Raw genomic sequence first — 23912 nt, forward strand, 5'->3', positions numbered from 1 at the left:
AAGAATGCCACCCAGCGTGTGCATCATCGATTAAAAAAGAAAAGCCAGAAGGCTAATACAACGCCGAAACAGCAATACAACGCCAGCTAGTGGCAAGAAAGAAAAAAGGACTAAAGAGTCATTGAGGCCGGAATAGACACCCTACCCCTAAAGAGTCTCCTGTGCTCCCACCGACCAAACTCCTCCCGGACGCGTTGAAGGCGTCGCCCCATTGAAGAACACATCATTCCAATGACACCAAATGGTCCAAAGGACAAGTATGATCCCCGTCCGGAAGTCCCTCCGGGCCCGACGCGGTAAGGGTAGAGAAGACCACCAGTCCCGCAGTGTGGAATCCGCATTCGGAGCCCACGCCACATGTCCCCAAGCCGCCCACAAGAGCTCCCAAACCTGCCTCTCCATGACACACCCCAAGAGCAAATGGGAAATGGTCTCCATCTCCTGATCGCACAAGGGGCATTTGTCTGGGTGGGGGAGTCCACGTCTCGCAAGCCGGTCTACCGTCCAGCATCTATTTCGAACCGCAAGCAAGACGAAGAAGCGTCACTTCTCTGGAGCCCGCGAGCCCCACACTTCGGCCGCCAACAGATCAATCATGCGTCCGGCGAAAAGGTTCCCATAAGCAGTCTTGGCCAAATAGCTGCCATCGCGAGACCAGTTCCACGTAAGAGAGTCGGCCCTCCCCTCCTCAATTTATTCAGAAATTGACAATAGTTTGTTTCACATCAAAGCCCCACAATTCATTTGACTTACCAAATGAACCTGGGGGCTACCGTCCACTCATAAGTCACTATTACTTCTACGAATAGCAACAAAGTAATAAGGACTCAGGGGCTATACGGCTGGAAACCCAAAAAAGTCTCTGCAAAATAAGAGTATCAATTTGTTTTACTTAATCTACAAACATACTGACAGTTGGGGGATACATCAATAGGGCAATTATCCAAAAAAAAAACAATGCATCACAAAGGCAGGTCGGGGAATTGTCCAACGCCTTAAAGTTGACCACCAAGTCAATCGGCTGAAAGACGTGTGTCGTACGGTTAGCCAACTCTGGGCCGAGTGCAAGACACGCCATGTGGAACTTCCCTACTCGGCCCCAGCGAGCCGAGTAAGCAATCCTTTCGCAAAGAAATATTCTAACACAAAGACCCTTAATAAAATGCATATATTCATAAAAGGGTTGAGTTCCTTACAAAAGGCGCCCTGAGAAGGACATTACATTTGAACCTAAAATAAATAAAACACACATAGTAAAATACTAACTCGGCTGGAGTTTGAGAGGTAGCAATGCCAAACGCCAGGCCGAGTAACTACCGTTTCGGTGGCCTCGCTGCCTTTTGCAGAGCCTTCACCGCCTGGCCAAGCTCCCGAAGGTGCTCGGCATGCTCCGTCAAAGTGTTGACCAGACTCTTCAGCAGGAGGCCGGTCGTCTCCACCGTGGAGAGTATCTCCCCTAGGACCCTTCGGATGTATCAACCAAGGGAGCAGGGGCGAGCGGTGCGGCAGGCACGGCAGGCGCGGCGACAAGGGTGCAAGGAGAGAACCCCGGCAGAACCATTGGGTCAGCAGGACCTGGCGGAGTTGCAACTCGGCCGCCTACAGCCGAGTGGCCCTCGCTGTGGTCCCCTCCGTCGCCTCCGCCGCCATCACCGCCGTCATCGTTGCTGCCACCGCCGCCGTTGTCGCCACCACCGAAACGACCGTTGGAGCTGTCGGAGCTGTGCTTGTAGTCACTGGAATCCCAAGAACTCCTGCTTTTGTCGCCATGGTCGAAGCTATCGCTTGGCGGCGCCTTGTCGCTCCCGTCGTTCGATGAGGGATCTCCCCTCACTATCTTGTCCCACTTCCTTTTATTCCTCGCGTTCGAGGACTTGCCTGAGATGGAATGGTTCATGTCCGGGATGGACGTGTTCTGGCGAGAATTGCTATACGACATGATGGAGAAGGGAGGCGAGGGGATGAGATTTAGGGCATGTTGGTTGGAGGCCTGGGTACCATGCCTGAGAAAAAGATAAACCTGAATGGAACTTACGTTGTTGATCTTTCTTGCCTGGCCAGGCTAGCATGGGTGAGAGATGTTTGGTTGGCGACCTGACCTGGCAGAGTGTCTAGCATTAATATTACGACATTGAAAGCTCACATGTTTGTTGTTTTTACTTTAAAAATATACTATGTGGCTGCTAGCGCTGCAATTAGTGACAGGCTTTTGTTCTAGCATGCCCAGGCGTGGAGAATAGGAGGCCTGAGACCTGCCTGGCAGGCTAATCAAGGTACCGATGTGGTCAGGCCAGGCTGGCGTTCTTTTCCCCAGGCGCCAAGCAAACAGGTTTGAGGATGCTCTCAGGAACGTCCCTGATCAGGTGTAGTGCTCTCAAGGCACCATCCAAACAGGATCTTATAGCCTAGTAAAAAACAAAAGAAGGTAGTGCGTCTTTAATAAACATGCGCCTCAAGGGATAAATGTGACGGGAAGTCGGACCGGTTCTGAAAACCCGTCCGACCTCACACGAAGCCCGGAGGCAAGGCAGATTACGGGATGAGAAAAGATAACCCCTGTGAAGTGGTTTGCCAGGTGGAGTGACCTTGACTCTGATTCACACGCAAGCTGCGACGTGTGTTAGGCGATGTGACAGCACACGATCATAGCCTGGTCTACACGAGTCGATATCGCCATGAAGCCCCTCTCATGACAGTTGTTCCCACCAATCTTGTTCGCTGGATATTAGTGGCGCAAGCTTTGGTTTCAGTAATCCGGGTGGCAATTCGAACAGCAGAGGACACTTGTACACTAGCAGCAAGCGCTGCAAGCATGGGAATGCAAGTGTGGCATCACATATATTCCGCAGGCTCCCAAGATGACTTAGTCCTAGCCACTTCAGATGGGGGAACGAGCCGTCGAGTCCCTAGCAGATGACATTGTTCCTCCTCCTTCATAAGCCACCAACTCTAACATTGAATCACAGTCAACGAAATATAACTCTTCTAGGCAGGGGAGCTGCTTGATCCACGTGATTGCTCTGATGCTGTGGCATTCACCGATTATTAGTACGAAGTCTGGGAAGGCAAGCATGAGGCACCACTCCTTTCCATACTATAGTTTCCAATTTTTCAAGACCGGCCAATGTGAGTGCGTCAAGGATTTCGAAGTGCCAATCCGAATCCAGAATTGTTTCACCTATCGTTAGCTCCTTCAAACTTTGCATAACAGCCAGTACCAAGCTCTTGAGTTAATGTGCCCTCGTTTTTCTGCTACTTAGAGGTGGAAAGTAGAGGTGCTGGAAGCCTTCTACTTCTACTACCCAAAGGGGTCTCGAGGAGGCTTTAGATTGGTCTAGTATTCTTTCAAGCGATTCGGAATCTCTAACAGTGAACCCAAGAGATTGCAACGATGTCAAACTCCATCTCCTTAATATATGCCAGTGTTTTGTCTGCTGGGAAAGGTTCAGTGTCATGTAAATTGATAATCCTCAACATACATAGTGTTGATATGGTACCATGCGGGATTGCTTTTAGCTCACGCATTCCTACAAAATAAGGGTTTTTTACTTCTGTGCCCTCGGTTCTTTAGTTCTACTCAATTTTGCCCAAGGCTTAAAACGTTGCTCGCTTCTACCCTCCTCCTTTGCGCAAATGCTCGCTTTTGCTATCACGGAGCACCTCCTCACGGTCAACTCAGTCAAGCCGTTAGCTGCTTACAGGTGGGACCGGGTATAAGCCTGATGCGTGGGACCAATGCGCGCTGCTGACTATGCGCCGGGCCGGGCTTCGGCGAGCTTGACTCTGGACATCGCGACGATGGCCGCTGCGGCGTGGGGATCGGCACGAGCACGAGGACAAGGACCGGGATGGGGACGTGGACGCTAGGATGCGCCGCTAGAATGCTCTCGGTCGGCGTGACGGACGCTAGGGCGCGCTGTCGGGCGCTCACGCCGCGGACGCAACACAACACAGCCATCGAAGAAAGAACCTAGTTCATACATTCCAACAAGGGCTTACATAGCATATAACGACATTAATTTTGAAAAAAAAAACGCCGATCGATCGCTCACTCCTCGGCTTCGTCTTCAGATTCCTCCACAGGCGGCTCAGGCCCCTCGACAGCCACCTCCACAGGCGCCTCCGCCTTCTTCATGTACGGGAGGCCGTGCATCTCGCCGGCATGGGGGAACGTGGTCGTAGTGTTGGTGTACACGTTGTACAGCGTGAATGCGATCAACTTGCATCCACACCAGTACACGCGGCCAAGGAGGTAATCGGCGTCATGGCTGTTGGTGAGGTGCACCAGGAGGGCGGTTTTGACGCCGTGCTCGCGGAACCTCTCCAGGCCTCCGGCCTCCAGGTGACCAAACCCGGTGTTGAGGAAGTTCCTGGCCGGCGCGATCGAGCTCGGCTGCACGTCGCCCACACCTGGAGCGTCCGCTCCACACGCACGCCAGGTGGGAACAACGCCTCGTCAGCGAGGGGTGGCGGGTTGAAGGTGAGGCTTTCGAACGCCATTGCTTGTCGTCAGTGGAGGCATTGGGCGGTGGATTGACACTACTAGAAATCACAAAGTTCCCTTGGGCCAAATACTCTAAGTGAAAGGCAAAAAACCTTAGGTAAAGGCTATACCTAGTGACTGCTCTAAGTAAAAAACCCTAGGTATAGTATGGTGGGTAAAGAAGACTTTACCTAGGGGCTTTTCAACACCTCTAGGGAACATTTCTTTACCTAGAGGCTGGAACTCTAGGAAAAGTAATCACATGGCACCTTCAAGCATGCCACATCATCATCTTCCCTAGAGGAGTTTACCAACCAGAGTCTAAAATATACTCTAGGGAACCATATTGGAATTCATATTGACCATATATGAATTCATATTGACCATAGTTCAAATTATATTCAAATGGAGTCAGAACTAGTAACTAATAGAAACTGCACATGACACAAATTATTTCAATCAATCTCACTCTTCATTCAAATAACACGATCATGATCAGTAGCAAATGTTGTTTCTACACCAAAAGACAACCTCATTACAGCCATAACAAATCAGTTAATGGCTAGTTTGCTATGCCCAAACAACATGACTTAACATGTCAACTACCATCACAAATGGGTATGCAGCGGTTTGCTACATCAAAACACTGCATACGCAAGACCTGTTCAGTTGCTGTCATTTGGCTGCTCATGAGCAGAAATGAGAACCTAATTGCTCTTGTTCCAGTCTCATTGAAGAACCTCCAAACAGCCTGTCTCGATCTGTAGCAGGTTAGTGCGCAGACATATGTGAGCTGACATTGCGTTCCTGAAAATAAAACGACACTCATTTTAGGAGTTTGATGAATACATGTGGTAGCATCAATATATATAAAGTGGTAGTAGTTAACAATTCCTCATCAGCAAACTAGAAAGTATGTACCATTAGTGTGAGATCGAGATAGGCAATCAGAGGGGGGGTGAATGATTGCGCGGAAGCAAATTAAAACTTTTCCCGAAAGTTCAAACCCTAAATCACCTTTCTGTCCGTGATAGTAAAACAGCCGTAACTTTTGATTGGATCAACCAAAAAATACGTATGAGTATGGAAAAGAAAGGTATTAAAATTATCTAACCAACGCAACAAGAATCAGCTCAATCGGACTTACCAATCAAAAGATATGATCAAAATAGTAACAGCTGACAGAAAGTTACGAGGATTAATCTAAAACCAATTTCGAGGAATAACAAGAAAGATGAATTAATCGCAATCTTCTCTTGATCTCGTGATAAACCTGCAGCAAAGTATTATGAACTTGTGATGAACCTGCACCAAAGTATTAGAAAGATCTAGCACGAAGATTTCACGAAGATCCGAGAAAAACAGAGATGACACCGCCAACGAATCTCTTTATTGCAACGTTGTCGATCGATTAGAAAAGATGCAACCATGCATCCAACAACTCTCCAAGAATTGATCTAGATCCAAAGCTTTGAGTTCCCTCACGTCCTTGCTAAAACCCTAGCTAGGATGCCCTCTATTTATAAGGAAAAATTCGCAACCCTAAACCGAATCCGAATCCAACACAGACTCCTCTGTCCCGGTCAGTATTTTGCCCGTGGGGCCCGCATACGACCTCGGATTGAGATGAATCCAAAAACAAAGTTGTTCGTCTCGACGACGCGCACAACTTTCATGTAGATCACTTTTCCATCCGACGCCATCTTGATGACGCTACTGTTTAATCTTTAAACAGCTCTCATCCAACCACGGCTGGACCTACATATCTTCACCTCGATGTCACTTCATGCCATCAACTCTTCTTGTGATGTCTTCAAAACTCGACCATCACGTATCGAATATCTCCAATACCGTACATCTCCAGTATAAACAACATACGACAAACCGGTGCCCTCCCGAATCATCGTAGCCTTCACTTCCATTGTTCCTTCGCACGAACGTCCCGCATGACCTTGATCCTCGACCTCAGCTTCTCCCAAGCTTCGTCTCTCGATCCCGTCATCGACCACGTTCTTCTAGCTCCGGCAACACCTGAAAACGAACACACAAATAACCAGTACGAGCACAAGTCCACGACTTGACTCAGGGTAAGTTTCACACAACTCACGCCATGTTTTCACATAAGAAACTAATGGATCAGCACACCACTAGCAAAGCACTAAGTCCAAACAAGATACATGTCATCACTTAAATATCCATATTATCCAAAGTATCCACATCAATGTTTCATCTAAAACACTTGCCAATGTTACACATCACATATGATTTCACAATTAGGCTGAAAGCAAACTACATATGAAAGAGACGACGACAATACTACAAACATGGAATGGAGTACATGTATATACAACAACACACAGTTTTGCTCGTTGCTGGGCATGCATTCCATTTGGGGAGAGGAGAGGTGCAACGCAAAGATTCCAAAACAGCCATCTCATGTTCTTAGAAAGGAAGCTTGTCGTTCAAAGTATTATAAAAACTAACGGTCGGTTCATCTTAAAAGAGATGGCTGCATCCATGGCCATTTAGGAGTATGGATAGCGGTAGTAGGCTTCTTCCATGCACACGTTTGAGTCTAACTATACTAGAAAACCCATGTGTATATAAATATGTATAGACAGTAATACTACTGTGTGCCTATTGAGTTCTTTTAGCCATATTTTCTCTAATACCATGTTCTTCTCATTGAATAACTTATTGCTTCTACCTTACCTTTGCTTGCATACAAAATCTGAGAACCATAACAGTTATAAATATGATAATTTGGAAATCGGAGAAGATCATACATCCCCATTCCCTACACAGCCATCTCAAATATTTAGGCACCCATGCAGCAAACAAAATATCCATGTCCGGTTTTATTCCATATGACACTGGATTTTATTTCAGAAGACATACCTGAACAGAGGAAGGAAAAAAAAGTTATTTCTGAAGACATACCTGAACGCTGGATTTTATTCCATGTGAAAGACCATTATTTCTGAAGACAATTTGGATCTTGCAGTTGAAGTAACACACAGAGTTCTACAAAAGTCAACTTCATGTTCTCTTTTTCTATAATCTGCCATAGCCCACCATATGAAAACTGAAATTACAGAGCAATCTCCAAGTATCTATACTGTGGAAATAATTACTAAGTTGCAGTGAAGAAAAAAAAAGGGAAGAAAATAACTGAATTTGAGTCTGCACTCTACCATCATTCTTGAATTCAAGGGCTCATTGAGGAGGATGACGACAGGAGGTCCAGATAGTTACTGACATTTCAGAGCAATCTCCAAGTATCTATTCCGTGGAAATAATTACTAATTTGCAGTAAAGAAGGAAGGGAGTGAATTAGAGCCCGCACCCTACCATTATTCCTGAATTCAAGGGCGCATTGAGGAGGACATGAAGTTACCTTCAGGAGTTGTAGACCGGATGGGTGGTCTATGAGGCCGAGGCGGCAAGCCAGGGGAAGTCGCTGGTGGCAGTGGGCGCCCGCGAGAGGGACGCAGGGGTTCAATGGGGTGGTCTGGCGACGCGCGACGGCGAGACCCGGAAGATTCTCAGAAAAACAAACCCTATAACATCTAGCATAGCACATAGTGAGACCTAGATAGATATATAGAGAGAAATAGAGAAGATTGAGAGGGAGAGAGGATGAACCAGAAGGGGGGGTGAACACGGGGAGTTACCTTTTGAAAACGGACCTCGTCGCTGCCATGGTTCCAAGCACGGTCACCGCGACCGCATCCTTGCGGGCGGCGGACCTCGCAGGAAAGGCGCCGGTGACACTAGGCAGAGCGACACAGGTATGGCGAGGCAGCACTGGTACGGCAGGGCAGTGCGGATACGGCGGGGAGGGGCAGATCGACACGAATACGGCAGGGCGGCGTGACGGTGAGAGGCGGAGAGGGGAAAGGAGATTGAGATTTATTTTTGTTCTTGTGAGATGGGAGAAGAAGGATCTTTTCTTGTCTCTCGCGAGGTGCCTCGTGACATAGCGAATTTTTTTGCTCTGCCTCTGTCGCTGTCAAGTGGGCCTGTGTGAAACGAGACGACCCATCGGAGGAAAAGCGCAGGATGGACCCGAAAAGAAAGGAAAAATTGCCCACCACGAGCATCTTTCTTAGCCAGGTGGCATTCTTTACCTAGGGCTCAAATAAAACTCTAGGTATAGTTAACATCATATTTATTTTTGGATGCAAATTCCCTTTACCTAGAGTTACACTGTTTGCACATTTGCTTTACCTAGGGAAGAGGAATTAGCACTAGGTAAAGATTTTTGCACTCGGGGAAACTGTGATTTCTAGTAGTGTGAAGAAGTGGAGTGGGAAGCTGTGTAGAAGAAGTAGAGCCAGGGCGCCGGGTTAAATAGCGATGGTGACAGGGGAAGGGGAGAGGTTTCCGGCAATCGGTGGGCTTTGAATGCGGTCGCTGGTGCAGTTTGAAATGCATGGGAAACTGGCGTACGTGGGAAGTTGGAGGGAACTGGCGTCAATAGTAGGCGTGTGCGGCGGCGCAGCCCAGTAAGAGCGATCCTAGCACGTTTCCCACTCACTCTCAATAACTGTGAGATCGTCCCGTCGGTTTCCTCTCCCCACTACTCTCTCGGTCTCGTCGGCTTCCTCTCCCCACTACTACTTATGTGCGTGCACAGTAAACTGATTCTCTTGTCTCCTCTGATCTCATCTACATTCTTCCTCTCGCTCTCTCTCGAGCTCTACCGCTTCTCTCCACCATGGCCAAGGACAAGGAGCTAGTAGACGGTACCAAGAGCTCGGCCGGCGGTGGCCATGGGCATGAGCTGACCACCACTCCGTCGTCTGCCACCCACCGACATGCGCCGGCGGAATTGTCCCAAGCATTGAGCATGGACGTCGCTGCTCGTTGCAGCCGCTCGCCGCCGCCATAGCGTGCCCGCATCGATGTGGACGTCCCGTGCTCGTCCTGTGGCCGACTCCCCCTCAACGACGATGACAACGACGACGAGGAGGAGGAGGAGGAGGCCGAGTGCGAGATCAATCGGCGCCACGCCGAGCTCCTGCACACGTACCAGCAGCGTGTGCGGGAAGCTGACCGGCGGCACATGGCTGCCGCGAAGGTGGCTTTCGTGGAGGAGGCGGCGGAGGCAGCTGCGTTTGCTGCATCCTCGAGGGCTCGGGGTCCTCTTGACCCCCTGACTCGGGTCGCACGTCGTGCGACCGCGTGTGCGCTGCTGGGGCCTCGCGCGGGTCTATGCGGGAGTCACCAGCCCGCTTGGGGGGCATGGTGACTGGACTCGTCGGCGAAGAAGAACGAAGCCGATGCCGACGGAAACTCCTGCTGCCGGCGATCTCCGGCGTTGTCCACTCCCGCGCCCCCTACCTGGCGCGCCCGATGTCGTCGCTCGGTGCTCCGACACCGGGGGCGTGCGGCCACGTCCCCCTTTTAGGTTCGGTAGGGGCGTCTGGGGCGGAGACCCGGTGGTCGCCGACACGGCCGATGAGGCCCTACGGGGCCGGTGAGACAAAGTGCTAAGGGTGCGCGGTAGTACAAGAACAAGTGCACACACGTTTTTTTTACCCAGGTTCGGGCCACCCGGAGGTGTAAAACCCTACGTCCTGCCTGTCTGAACTGATATTGATTGCGGATGAAAACGTTTACAAACTGCCGGGCCAGTTCCCGGGCTTCCTCTCAATGTCTAAGTACTCCTTACTGCTCTCCGCTGGCTGTCTACCGGAACCAACTGACCAACTCACTAACCTACCAACTATCTAACTTCCTAACCGTCTAACCCCTTTGACCGTTGGCATGGGTCCTCCTTTTATACACAAGGGGATGCCACATGTGCCACGGTGCATGAGCGACAAGTGTCCAACGGGGAGGCACGCAACTCTCCCCGGTGAGCTGGTGGCACCTCCGCTGCTAGAGCCCTAAGACCCTAGGGTAGGATTAGACAACCACTGTTCCTTGGATCGGACGGGTAACTACCCGTCGGTCGGCTCGTTTACCGAGCCGCGCGCCTTACTCCTTGCCTTGGTGGGACCGCGCGTCCCGTGCCTGCCACGCGCCCGCGTGGCGCTGTCCACTGGGCCCCACGACCCGAGGCGGGGGCACGTGCCCGGGAGCCCCCAGTCCCAGCAAGTCGACCCCGGGAGGCACCCGGGCCCAACGTGCTCGGGACCCCCTCCCGGGAAGCAGCTACCCGGGAGGTGCCCAAGCGGGAATATTCCCCGAAGCCCCGCTAGCCCCTTTCGGGCTGGTAGCTTGCCGAGGAGCTCATTGACGCTCCCCGGGATGAGAACTTCCCGGGAACCCGGGAGAGGGGCCCACGCATCGCGCAGCGGTGGTACCCCAGGTACCACTGGTGCGACAGTGACGCCATCTTCGCCTTGCGTGAGGAGCGCGGCCTCAACGACGGCGACAGCGACGACGCTGCATAATGGAGCTCGCGCCTCGGTGTCGTTATTTATCTCTAGCAACATATGTATATGTTGCTACGTATCTCTATGCTTATTCATATTTTGTAATGGATCTTGCGTACCCATCGATCCCTATATGGAATTTTATCCGTTTTTCTCTTATATATATGGGTATGGTAACGGCATAAGGTTGTACTTTTTCGGCACCGTGACTTTGTTGGGATGCTTATTTTGAATGAAACAACGTTGGTTGACCGCCCCGGGTAAAGTAAGGCCGGTCACATATTGATTTTGGTCTGAATTTTTTTTGGTGACAGGTATTGACAAATAAAGAGCCATGCAGGTTTTCAGATTTTTTTCAGATAAAATTTCCTATTATTATTATTTTTTTCGACTTGACAGAATAGGCAAAAACAGTAGTTTAGGTGCAAAAAGGATTCAAATGCATTTGGACCCGGTGCATTCCAAGTTTTTTGGAATGCCATGGCACAACCATGACTTTTTTATATTGGTTCCACATCGATTTGTGAGAAGTTTCATTGAATTTTGAATTATGAGCCGAAAAGGTTGGAAATTCAAAGAATGCACGACATATCGTTCCTGAACTCCAGAAAATCTGAAATTTGGAGAGAACATCAAGGATGAACACTAAACGCTATGAAAATCTTCTTGGACAAAACTTGTGAATCTAAGCGGTGATTGAGGTAACAGTTCCCCAGATTTGTTTGAATTTGAAATTCAAAAAATAGGTAAACAATTCAGATTTGAACAAGCTTTGAGATAATGACATTAATAGGCATATGTGACTAGTGCAAAGTTTGAGTTCATTTGGAGAAGTGTTGTGATTCAATTCCAAAATTTACATCAAACTGGCCAAATAGTGGCTCTGGTCAACAAAAGTCAATTTTCTCAAAACAATTTGAAATTTTGTCATTTTGCATAACTTTCCATTCGGATTACATTTGTACTATCAGAGATCAATTGGGAGGAAGTTCAATTTCCAAGTTTCATACAAAATTGTCCATTCCAGTGGACTCAAAGGGCAAAAAGTGCCCCCCGGTGAACAAAAGTCAACTTTCTTTAAACAAGTTGAAATTTCGATTAACCAGAACACAACATCTCAACATCGATTAACCCTTGGTGAACAAAAGTCAACTTTTTAAAAACAAATCGAAATTCATAGGAACTGAATAAGTGACAATAACAATACATTCCCATGTTTTTGCAAGGACTAACATTCTTCATCCCGAAGCAGCTCATCTTCCTAGCCGCTCTTTCTACCAACCATCGCGACACCGTCGCTTCTCAACTCGGCCGCTAAACCTTGCCGCCACGACCTCGTAGACATGCCAAAGCTGTATCCACAAGCCGTGCATCCTCTCGTGCTCTATTCTGGCCGGAACGCGAACGGCGTTCGCGCCGTCCACAGCACGCACGTGCGCCGCTGCTTTGCGCCGTCATGGCCAGCGTCCTCCACGAGCCTCACCACCTTGCCCAAGAGATCCGCATCGGCTCGAGAATCCTTCCTGCAGAAGTAATCGACCCGAGGTGCCTCCAATCACTGCGTCACCATCTTCTTCCTCGGCTCCTACTGGTTGCTGCCACCGAGCAGATCTCCTTCTCCGGCGACCTCCAGACTCCACCACCGCCTCCCTCAGCTCCACCTAATCACTTTGAACCTTCCGGTGATTCTCATCGTGCCTCGCGTGGTCCGAGTCATCCCCGCGTCGCTGCTATTCTATTCCTGCAACCCACCGGCGTCGAGGTTCTCACACAGTGCTCCTCCACCCCTTCTAATGCCTTCGTCAGATTCGTGATGACCTACTCATTCTTTTTCCCCTCTTTCCTGCCTCTCCCGTGCTCTATATCGCCCCACCTCCTAGCGTCGCCCTCCGCCACCTCAGACCGCACGAGCCCGCGGCCAGCAAGATTTCAGCAATGAGAAGCTCCAGCGCCACCTCAAGGTGAAGCGGCCTTGCGCCTGCTAGACACCCCACCCCCTGATTGGCCTGTGTCACGCAGGAGAGCAAGTTCGGCGACGGCAAAGCGTCGACGAGGCAGTGGCCAGAAGCCGCCTGATTTTTCCTTCTGACGGTGGACCCACTTGCAAATTAATCATTTCTTCTACAGTCAAAGGGATCATTTTCCTGTTGCTTCAGCCCCACATGTCAGTAGCTAGGTTGGCCCCACTCGGCAGGATTTAACCTGGCCCCACCCGTCAGGAGGTAACAGTCAAAGGCCTTGACCGTTAACAGGTCCGCCGTGAGGACATTTGCGAGCATTTGCCAAAGAACGAAGTGTAGAAGCGAGCAACATTTTAAGCCTTAGGCAAAACTGAGTAGAACTAAGGAACCGAGGACATGGAAATAAAAAAAACCCACTAAATAAAGGTACCTCAAACTTGGCTGTTTATGAAACTTAGGTGGGATTGACCAGATTGGAGTCTCTGAAAGATCAATGTGCTGCAAGTTCACTGATTCTCCAACATCTGATGGGAGAGAAAGTGGGCCTAGCTCACTTGGTTGGGAGAGTGGATGTACAATCTCAACACGTGGGGTCAAATCCTCGCGGATTAGGTTCCTACTTACACTGTAGGGGTCTCCCTTACAGTTTCCTTTCAGAAAAAAACATCTGATGGGAGCACTTGAATATTAGTTCGCCTTAGATCCAAGTAGGTGAGAGAAGGAGCAGTTGCACAGAATCCTATAAGAAGAACTTTTCCAATAATGTTGCTACTTGTGATTAAGATAGTTGATAACCAAGGACAAGGGGAAGAATCAGGGATCACCACTTCACCGCCCAAGAGGGAAATCCTATGGGCAGTGCTCCACTCTTCTGGTTTCACTGTTTCTTTACCTATACGTACTAGCCAGTTCTTGTTAGGTCCATCTCCTTGTTTACTTTTTAGGATCCAAAGAGCTAGACCTCGGATTGTGTCGTGCATCCTCAGAAAATTTTGCCCTCATGGATGTTCTTCTAACAAGCCGCTCTTTTGTGTTGCTGCTAGAGTCAATTCCCCAATAGCTTCCGGTCAGGCACCTTTGGGATGAGGCTACCCCTTTGCCGTAGTCGATGCTTGCATCTAAGTTTCGTCTTCTTGGTGAAGTCTCGGCTGCCCATCGCTCTTCGTCGGCACAGTCTGCATACTACGCTTCGCACAATTCTCGGGGTCGTCATGGCTCTTGAGCTCGTAGTCAAGGTTCGTGTTTGTGGTCTAGACTCTGTCGTAACGCCCTTCGATAGCCTTTGTGGACCAGCTCGCAGTGATGGCATCTACAGTTGGCGAGGATGATGTCTGCAGCGTTGTCTCGGTGTGTGACGCCCTTCGATTAGATTCACTGGGTAACAACACTCGTTGACTTACTGGAGCTCGGATCCACTCGGTCGCCGACAAAGCGGGTGGTGATTGTGCAACTGGTATTGACTCAGCGTGGTTTGGCCTTCGACGACGTCGGAGGCACTCCTCTCGTGCATGTCGGAGATCGCTTGTTCGGTGGTAGTCCTTAGTCCTGTTGCGTTTGACAAGGTAGTTTCTATGAGCTTTTGATTGTAATGCAATTAAAAAAAAGGTACCTGTCGGCTTTTGACGTGTCTGTCTTTCCCCCCTCTTGTAATACCCCCCGTGATTGCCTCAAAAAAAAGTTGTTGTTGTTGATATCATTCATCTAGTAACCCATGTCCCATCCAGATATCTATTGTATTTGGTACATACATATAATCATAATTAGACCATGCAAATAGAAGAAAACATTTCTTTGTCCTCTGGTTTGAAAGTTTGTCGTAACTAATATACAATACTTCAAATAGGTCTTTTTCTACTTCTACATCTAGAACTTTAAGGAACTGAGACTTCTGAAGAAACATCACAACAAGTTTCCAATCATGTTCACTTTCTTTTGATGCCATAGCCTGACCAACTATCTTAAGAGCTAGCAGAAGGCCTCCACATTTCTTCACAATATTCTGAGCATATTCTCTGATTTCCACAATGCTATTGGTCAGCCTATGACAAACCACATTTTCATCAAAGAGACTCCATGCTTCTTCAATCTGGAGCCTTTGTAACACAATCACCTGACTATCTGCTTGCATCTGTTGATCACGTGTTGTGATTACTACCACCCGCCTATTCTCAGGGCCAATTTGAGTGTAACCTTGTGGTATCCCAACCTTCACTAGGCCAGTGATTGCCAAAGGTTATCCATCAACAATAAAAACTTTCTTTCCTTCAAGAAGTTGTAAAGGGATGCCGGTCTAGCTGTGGTGCTCTTATTCTCTCCTAGCGTCAGCCTAAGCTGGGATGCAATGCTCTGCTGAACTTTGCGATAATCTATTTGATGATCAATTTCCACATAAATGACATGATCAAATTCGTGCAGTTCTGCACTGCAGCTGAAGATGTTGTTTAATTGCTTAAGAAGAGTAGTTTTTCTAGACCCTCCTATGCCAGAGAAACCAATGAGGCTCTTGGTTCCTTGACTGATGTAACCAACTATCTTCAACATGTAATTGTCCTGCCCCACAATATTAGGTGGCAGAGGAAGCTCTGTGCCAACGGGTGGGAGCAAAGTGAAGATACCATCACTCCGAGGAGTTTTCTCCTTCAGGTCATCAACTTCTTTCTTCTTCTTTTTTGTGGCAGCACGACCAATACGATAGTTGAAGAAACAATTTCAAGAGCAACCAAACAATTTGCTTCTTCTTTCACAGGCATTAGCTATGGTGATTGATTCACCTTCAGTTGACTTGGCACTTTCAATCCAACTTTTCGTTTGATCCCTCGGTCTCTTTCCCAATTGAATTTGTTCAACAATAATGTCCATGTCAATTTTTAAACCATGAGTAGCTGTTGCTAGATTATGAACTTTTCCTTCAGGCTTGAGGGTTGAGGCAGTACCCAAAGTGCTTCTTGATTGGCTTCCATATCTTATTGACAAAGAGTCCAACAACTAGGGAGAATAACCCATACTGAAATCCATGAGCCATGTTGCTGAAAACGGACAAAAAAAGTTTCCCATTAGTACCCAGACTAGACCAGTAGAATAACTAGTCCCTAGAGAAAGTATAGTCAAAACAATTCGGCAAGTTTGCAAAAACAGGGTTCTCACTGGCGGCCGGAGTCGAAGTAGTAGCGGGTGGAGGAGCCCTGCCAGGGACCATGGCGAGGAGGTCTTCCATGGGCACCGGTGGCGGGACCACCTCCACCACCTTTGCAGTAGCCCATGGTCCTGTTCTTGGCAATACACGCGATCAGCTCCGCAATCCGAAGGTTCAAAACCAAGGCACCGGAGTAGGTTTCTGTTCCACGCGGAACGAATCCATTGAAGCACGGCCCGTCGCCTCCACGTCGATTCCTCGCGGGAGTCCAAGCAATTGCGTCGTTGATCCACCCGCACGAATAGCAAAGAACACCCATCTTTGGGGACAGTCGTTGCAAGAACCCGAACTTTCAAAATTTTGTGCAAGAAACTACGACTATTGTGGCTCGTTGTCTGCACACACACCCGGCGCAGGCGTTGAGGGTCTGTGAAAAAGGTATGCATGGGACGGGCACTTCCCGACGGTTCCACTTTGGCACGGAGTACGCACTCGTTTCTCATGCGCAGCCTCTGACGTGGGGATGTATGGCGGCCCCGGTGTGGGACTTTGATTTTGTGCGTTGATCCACCACTCAATTCCGTGGTCATCGCGTATGCGCTCAACCACAACCGCGAGTTCTCGCGCGCTGCCGGCGCCAAGGACCTGTTGATCATATCCATCGGAAGTAGCGAGGGCGAGCAACGCCCTGCCGTGATCAGTGCCTCCACATCCGAGATATTCAGGACCGTCGCCAAGGGCCGGACACCTATGGTCCTTGCGCTGACATAATGGGCCCCAGTGGCAACCATTAAACGCTACATTTGAGCACGCTGCAAAAATGAGCTGACACACAAAATTTTAGAAGTCGGGGTTCTTTGCAACACATTCCGCAAAGCATTGGGTTCCTTGCAATTCCCTCTTTTGATCGGGGATTTCATTTGCTAGCTCTTTCAATCAACTCGCCATACTCTTCCACTTGGGTACGTAGTAACGCAGTAACACGGAGAAGAGCCCCGCCGGATTTAAAGCCCGCAGCTCTGCACAGGAAGCCACAGGAGCCCATTTCATGTTTTATTATAATTGTACAGTAAATTTTCTCTAACCATTTTTCGCTAATAAAAAATGCAGTTTTTAAATGTTTTAAGGAATCATAGTGATCAGACCAACGAGAATATACTCGTTCTTATGGGCTGAGTGAAAACCAAAGAATCGTTTTGTCTTTCACAGCGATCAAACCAAAGAGAAATATTCGTTTTTATCGGCTGAGCGGAAGAACCAAAGGGAAAACAATCTCTTTTCTGTTTCTTTCATACTGTAAGTTTAACAAGGCCGCCCCCCAAAAGCAAAACCAAAGGGCAAACATGAGCCGACGCCACCGCTCCGCGCCGCCGCTGCCGGCCGTGTTCCCTCCGCTGGACGACGACTGCATCTGGGAGATCCTCCTCCGCCTCCCCCCGCAGCCCTCCTTCCTTCTCCGCGCCTCCCTCGTCTGTAAGCGCTGGCGCTGCCTCGTCACCAATCCCAAATTCCTAAGCCGCTTCAGCGCCCACCACCGCAGGCCCCCTCTCCTCGGCTTCTTCTCCGCCCACAAAGCCATCTTCTTCGTCCCCGCGCTTGACCCGCCTGACTGGATCCCTGCGCCCCGCTTCTCCCTGCGGCCCGGCCATGGCGACCGCTTCCAGTTCCTCGACTGCCGACATGGCCGCGCCCTCATCCTCAGCCACACGCAGCCGCCCCAGATTGTTGTGTGGGATCCCTTCACCGGCGAGCAGATCCGCGTTGCAGCTCCTCCGGCGTTCAGTGCGAGTGAGACGTTGGCCATCGTCAACGGGGCGGTGCTGTGCGCTGCAGGCGACCATGGCCACCTGCACGGCGATTGTCGCTCCCGCTCCTTCAGGGTGGTCCTGGGAGCCTTCGACATAGACACGACGCACGCTTTCGCGTGCGTTTATTCTTCTGAAGGCGGCGTATGGGGTGACGTCGCCTCACTGCCGATCTTAGAGTCTGATTGGATTAAGATGTTACATGATATGAGGAATTTTCATTTTCAACCTGAGGTAACTCCCATGGTCTTAGTTGGCGATTCCCTTTACTGGCTGCTTTGGCAGCATATGCCTACTTGGTACTCTGGTGTTATCCTCAAAATTGATTTACAGAGGCAGAGCATAGCTGTTGTAAAGTCACCACCAGATGTGAATGGCCCCAAAGAATGCGCTTTCACAATTGTACCAGGGGAGGATGGTTGTCTCGGCCTAATACTTATGTCATACTCCTGTGCCACATTATGGAACAGAAGAGTTTACACTGATGGTGATGCTATATGGGTTCCCGGAAGAACTATTCAACTGGACAAGCTTCTTTCGCTTGGGTTGGTGGACAAGGAAGAGACTCTCCTTTCAGTGGGGTTTGCTGAGCAAAATAATGTGATGCTTGTCAGGACATGCAATCATGTTTTCATGGTATATCTCCGGTCAATGAAGTTTAAGAAACTTTGCCACAGCGGAAAGCGCTATTTCTACCATCCATTTGAAAGTTTCTACTCTCCAGGTCATGACTTTTACATAATTATTCTTCGAGCTTCTAAGAATTTCATATACAAGAATTAAAAGTTGAAGAGAACCTACGTGAGTGGATAATGAAAACTGACCGTAAATCAATCAATCTAACTAAATGGTCGATCAATCAATATCATTTCCATTTGAAGTGTTGAGGAACATTGAATGTCAGTCTCAACTGTAGCATCCTTTATGCTGTTGTAATGCCTTTCCTACTTACTGTATTGGAGTTCTTTTTAATCTGGACTATAACTACAGATAAATCTGGAGGGTGGCGGGTGGCGGTTTTATGTTTTGCTGCGGGTTACTAGCAGTAGGCGGTAATTCAGAATTCAGTTCTTTTTTGTCGTGTTGGTTAATGTTGTTTTCAGTCGTTGACAGGATCCGAAACTTGTTTATTCTGGTCGAACCCAGCTTAAAGCCAGATTCAAAAATTATGGGTATTTTACTTTGGCTCAGGAATATTTTAATTCAGACCACTTGACACTTCACATGGAACATGCTTGCTTAAAGTGATTTTAATCTTCCATATAATTTCTTCTTTTCTTCGTTGTTCTGATAATCCAGATAGTCTGTGCATTAAAAAATTTAATCGCTATATATTGGGTAAGTTATTTTGAGGAGTACCAGAATGAGTTCCTTTTTTCTGAGCGCAAGTGTCCCTCAGTGGATGCAGTTTTATTAACCTATATTCCTGATCTCAAACCATAATGACTTCTTGTCCCATAGTTTGGTAACTATGTGTTGGTCATCTAGATATGCTGTTGTGATTCTCTGTTATCATTGGCCTTTCATGGAAATTTGCACTGTTGACTGACTTATTATGCTTGTAGGTAATGGCATTGATGACGGACATGGTGAAACTGGAGTTTTGTAGAATATGTAAGATGGTTGTCTGGTGAGATATGCAACTATGCTACGGTGTCCTAAAAGGTGACAAGAATATCTCCTAAATGTGCCCTTTGTGGTTATTCAGGCTGTTTTATTATGTTTGTTACTGCATTAGATTGGTATTATACTATTATGATTTTTCAATGTGGAAATATGTGTTTTGTACGGTGCCCACTACTTCTCTTAGAACTGTTTATACCAGGACATTTTGCCGTTATTTACATTGCTGGGAGCTTTCATCATTAGACACTGCTTCCATTTTGCCGTTATTTACTAGTTGGCATTGGGCTTGGACATCAAGTTTTTATTCATCCTATATTGATATTGGTGCTTGCAATTACTCTACCGATTGCTCCATTCATTTGTGCCCAACTGCTCATGGTTCAGAGTATATTACTTGATATTCAAGGTTGCTCGAATATTTACTCTGGTTGCTGCTTGAGATGTACTGAAAACCTTACAAACTTTTTTGTAATTGAAGTCGTATGGCAGTGAAGAGTACTTTTCATTTTTTTTCAATGATGTTTTCCTGGAATAATTATACTCGAAGTCGTGATACTTTGGAGATTTTTTGCATAAGCTTTGCAGTGGTGAAACTATTGCACTCTGTTCGAATTTGACAACACTTCTAAAATCTCCTTTTTCATTAGTGTAACAAATATTTTAGCTTAACTGATAGGATTGTTGTTCTGCAGGTGCTGCAGGAACGGCTTTTGATGCAGATTCTTCCTTTTGTGGTATTGTGGCCAGATGATGTCGCCTATGTGAAAGTGTGAAGTGGACTTCTATGGATTAACTAGTACCTGGTGTTATTATGAGACCTCTGTACACACGGGGGGAGTACTAAGCTAACAATACCGTGGGTCTCATATAGTTGATTATTACCTTAATGGGATGGTTCTGAAACAAGTACTGTACCATTAGTTGTTCATTTGCTGAGTGTGTTTGATCGAGTTGAGCTCATCTCGGACAGTTGCTGCTCAAGTGATTATGCGAACTTAGTGCTCTCCTCTCGTACTTGTTTATATATATTGTGTACGGAATTGCCGGTGAGATTATGTGAAGTTGCTTATTGATATGCCTCGACTGAATTGGGATTTGGTGGAAAATCCTGAAAGACGTCTATCGATCCCCTCCAATGTTCGTCCTCACATTTTGTACTTTTTTACAGCCTAATCTTTGCGAACATGGATGTAATATAAATTAGAATGCAGTAAAGTAGAATTTCGCAGGAATTAGAGCTGACGAAAGAGAAACCTTGGCTACCACATTTCCCTAGTAAGAATGTGTGTACTCCAGTAAATTGCAATGTCTAGTATAACTCGATAATAAAGCCCAAAGGCACTTGTAGTTAGTTGTACGTGCTCCAGAAGAACCCTAGGTGCATCGTATCTCGTATGCAAGTAGAGTTTTTTTCGTAAGAGAACCCTGGTTTTGCCCTGCGCATTGGAAATTTGGAATGGCTGGGTGCCACGGACCAAGTTGTTCTGTTTGATTCAAACCACTGGAGCAAGCCGCGTCCAACCACAGCAGGTCAAACCAGGGTCCAGGCCAGGTTCGTTTTGCTCTTGCGAACTCGCCGATTCCGCATCCATTCCAGCCACCCTTGCTGCCGCCGTGTCGCAAATGTCAAATAAAATCAACCAAAATGCACCTCGGATGCCAGTTACCCTCTCCTTTGATTGGCATCATTAGATAACCTGTGTACCGCGAGAGGAGATGTTATAATTAGATCTGGGAAACAGGGAAATGGCTGCACTACGATTACAGTGGCCCCACCTGTCAGTGGAAGTAATCGTCGCGTGGCCATTTCCTACATATGCATCATTCAGAATTTAGATAAATGTTATATATATTGCTTTGGTTATCTGCATCACTATACAATAATATGGAGTATTTTACCACCACTCAGAACAGAAGCAATTGATAATAATGCCTTGTTTTGAGAAGCGGGGAGGTAGTTTTGTCGAGCTCGTTAAACGCAACGACAGTCAAGGCTAGGAAGATTTGATTTTCCAGGCCAGCCAACAAAGTGGAATATTATTACGGAAGACCCTCGACGCGCCGCAGCCACTATTTTGACTCCTTTTATGCAATTATGAACGAAACTTTCTCGATTCCAATGCAACTTATCCTTTTGGAGTTGACGTAACAAACTACGCGAGCCTCCCGATGAAGCCAACAGAAATCCTATCCGAATACTAAAAATGTCAGCGAGAAAATATAGGCTTATGCACTTTCTGGCTCCTACTGGGCTAGGTAACCGAGATTCAAAGATTTTCTTGAAAAAACCCAGAGATTCAGGGATCACACCTCTTACCAAAGTCTCGTGTTTTTGACATTTTAACCCTTAACTGAAATGCAAGAAGACATGTCCTACCTCCATTTTTTAAAAAAATATAAAGATTTAGTACTTGTGCTTGGTCAAATTTTGTCAAATTTTACCAAGTTTTGAAGTAGAGGACCAATATATACAATAACAAACTAGTATCTTTAGGACTATTACCAAATATATTTTCCATACCCCATTTGTTTTGTGTCACACACATTGGTATTTTTTTAAAACTCAGTCAAGATGAAGTTTGACTTAGGCTCAGTTTGTCATTGCTGAACTGTATTGTGCTGAACTTATTTTATTATCTGTTGTGAGAAAATACACACGAAAGTAGAAAAAAGTTGGTTAGCCAAACAAAAATACTGAAAAGTGGGTTAAAAAACGGGATAATCATAAACCACAGTGAGTACATGGTGATAGTAAACGGATTAAGAAACAGAAATTTCTTGGGGCATGCACGTGATGGTTTAAGATTAGGCCACGGTGATGTTGACGGGCCTATCTAGGATCCAACTGAACGGGACGGCTGTCACGGGCCGTTGGGCGCTACGTTGGTGGGCCTTCTCCTCCAACCTGCGGATTTTGCTCGGCAGCGCGCACACGTAATCCCTTGCACGTTGCATGCCTCCCCGCGCCGGACAGTCCTGAAGAAAAAATCCTACGAGACCTGGTCTATTTCTAGATAAGGTTAGACATGCATGAGAATTTGACTCGTGTCTTGCACACATCTCAAAGTGCTTCTTCCCCGCTGCTTCCATCTTTGCAAGTCTCGTGTGTTGAGCGCGGCACCTGAAGTAGTTCCAAATATTCCCAAATGTTCTAAATCGGAAACATGGATCAGGTCAAGGGACTCCATGATTAATCAGAGGCAGTTGCAAATCTTTCCAAATGTTCTACTCACTCCGTCACACATTAAGTGATTTTCTATTACATGTATCTAGACGCAGTTTTGTATGTAGATACGTTCATATTTTGACAAATTTGAATCACTTAATATGAGACGGAGGAAATAGTACCATTGCTAGCTAGAGGGTAGACCAGCACACAACGTCACAACGAACACTAGAAAGCAAGCGGTCAAGATTATGTCCAACATAGAAGCAATAACCAGTACGTACCATTACGCCGTGCTGGCGTGCTGCTACCTTAGTAAGTTGACGATTGCTGCAGATTACTGTATGTGCATTTATATGGCTCTGCACTTCACAAGATGTCTTGAGCTTCCCTGCTTTCTTCGTTCTATTATGTTGGCGGGACCATCACTTTCTGCGGCACACGCTAATGGAGTGCATACACCAGTACACTGATTTGCCATATACTCCAAACCCGTTCGGAAGCCCTCCGCTCCACAGCTCTGCTCCCCGAGCGGGCGGAGCGACCCTGAACGATCAAACTCCACTGAGCACTGCGGCCGGAGCGGAGTCGCTGTTAGTTCCAAATGACGGAGTGCGCTCCGCTCCTTCCCGTCATGACCCCTTATCGTGGTCTCTGCCCCCCCCCCCCCCCCCTCAAGCCTCGTCCTCCCGCCGCCGCCTTGATCTGCCGAGACGGCAGGGTGGAGGCCGTTCTGCGGAGGACGAGCTCGCCACCTCCTGCGGCTAGATCGAGATGCCCCCGCGGCCCGGCCCCTAGACCTCGGTCTCATCCTCCATGGCGCCTCGTTGGAAAAAACAGAGAATAAATTTTGAAACGAAGACCAAGGACTGAATTGAGGAGGGGCAGAATCTGGAGTTTGCAGCCGAACACAGTTCGATCTCATTTAGTTTGCCGCGGAGCGAGAATTCGAGTGAGGAGCGGAGTGTAGGATTCTGTGGAGCAGAGGGCTTCCGAACGGGTTCTCATTGCGGCTGCTGATTCTCTAGCTTGTTTCTTTGTTTTTGCTCGTTCTTGCATGCAGCTGTTCGGCCGCCCCCAGTGGCTTGCTGTCAAGGATGGTTCACGGTTCTACGTAAACAAGGTACTCACCGTGATTCAAGCTTCTGGATATCGGCGGCTCGGTATATACGGATCAAGTGAACCACACCTCTTTTTGTCAAAATTGCATTTTCAAACATCTTAACACCAATACTATTTCCATTTTGATACTTGAATGCTGATACAAAAATAGCGGAAAGTGATTATGAACACATATGGTTCCACAGACACCAATACGATATCGACTTAATTTGGTGCAACCTGATTGTGGA

General features: G+C 47.7%; 1 protein-coding gene and 1 pseudogene across 8 annotated transcripts; one reads left to right on the plus strand and one right to left on the minus strand.

Annotated features, from left to right (window-relative positions):
- Positions 1-2687: 2687 nt before the first annotated feature.
- On the minus strand, positions 2688-16090 carry LOC106865514 (annotated as a pseudogene).
- Positions 16091-17226: 1136 nt separating this feature from the next.
- LOC100845260 lies at positions 17227-20469 on the plus strand. 8 transcript variants are annotated; one of them, XM_024456328.1, is made up of 4 exons: positions 17227-18404; positions 18759-18820; positions 19334-19433; positions 20087-20469. In XM_024456328.1, the coding sequence occupies exons 1-3, from the start codon at positions 17307-17309 to the stop codon at positions 19335-19337; spliced, it is 1164 nt and encodes a 387-aa protein (XP_024312096.1). In that variant the 5' UTR covers positions 17227-17306; the 3' UTR covers positions 19338-19433; positions 20087-20469. The 8 variants fall into 8 exon arrangements, with proteins under 8 accessions (XP_024312096.1, XP_024312095.1, XP_024312097.1 ...); XM_024456327.1 differs by having other exon boundaries at positions 17228-18404; positions 18759-18940; XM_024456329.1 differs by having other exon boundaries at positions 17228-18002; positions 18102-18492; positions 18759-19433.
- Positions 20470-23912: the final 3443 nt, after the last annotated feature.

This window comes from Brachypodium distachyon, chromosome 5, assembly GCF_000005505.3.
Source record: "Brachypodium distachyon strain Bd21 chromosome 5, Brachypodium_distachyon_v3.0, whole genome shotgun sequence".
Lineage (NCBI taxonomy): Eukaryota > Viridiplantae > Streptophyta > Magnoliopsida > Poales > Poaceae > Brachypodium > Brachypodium distachyon.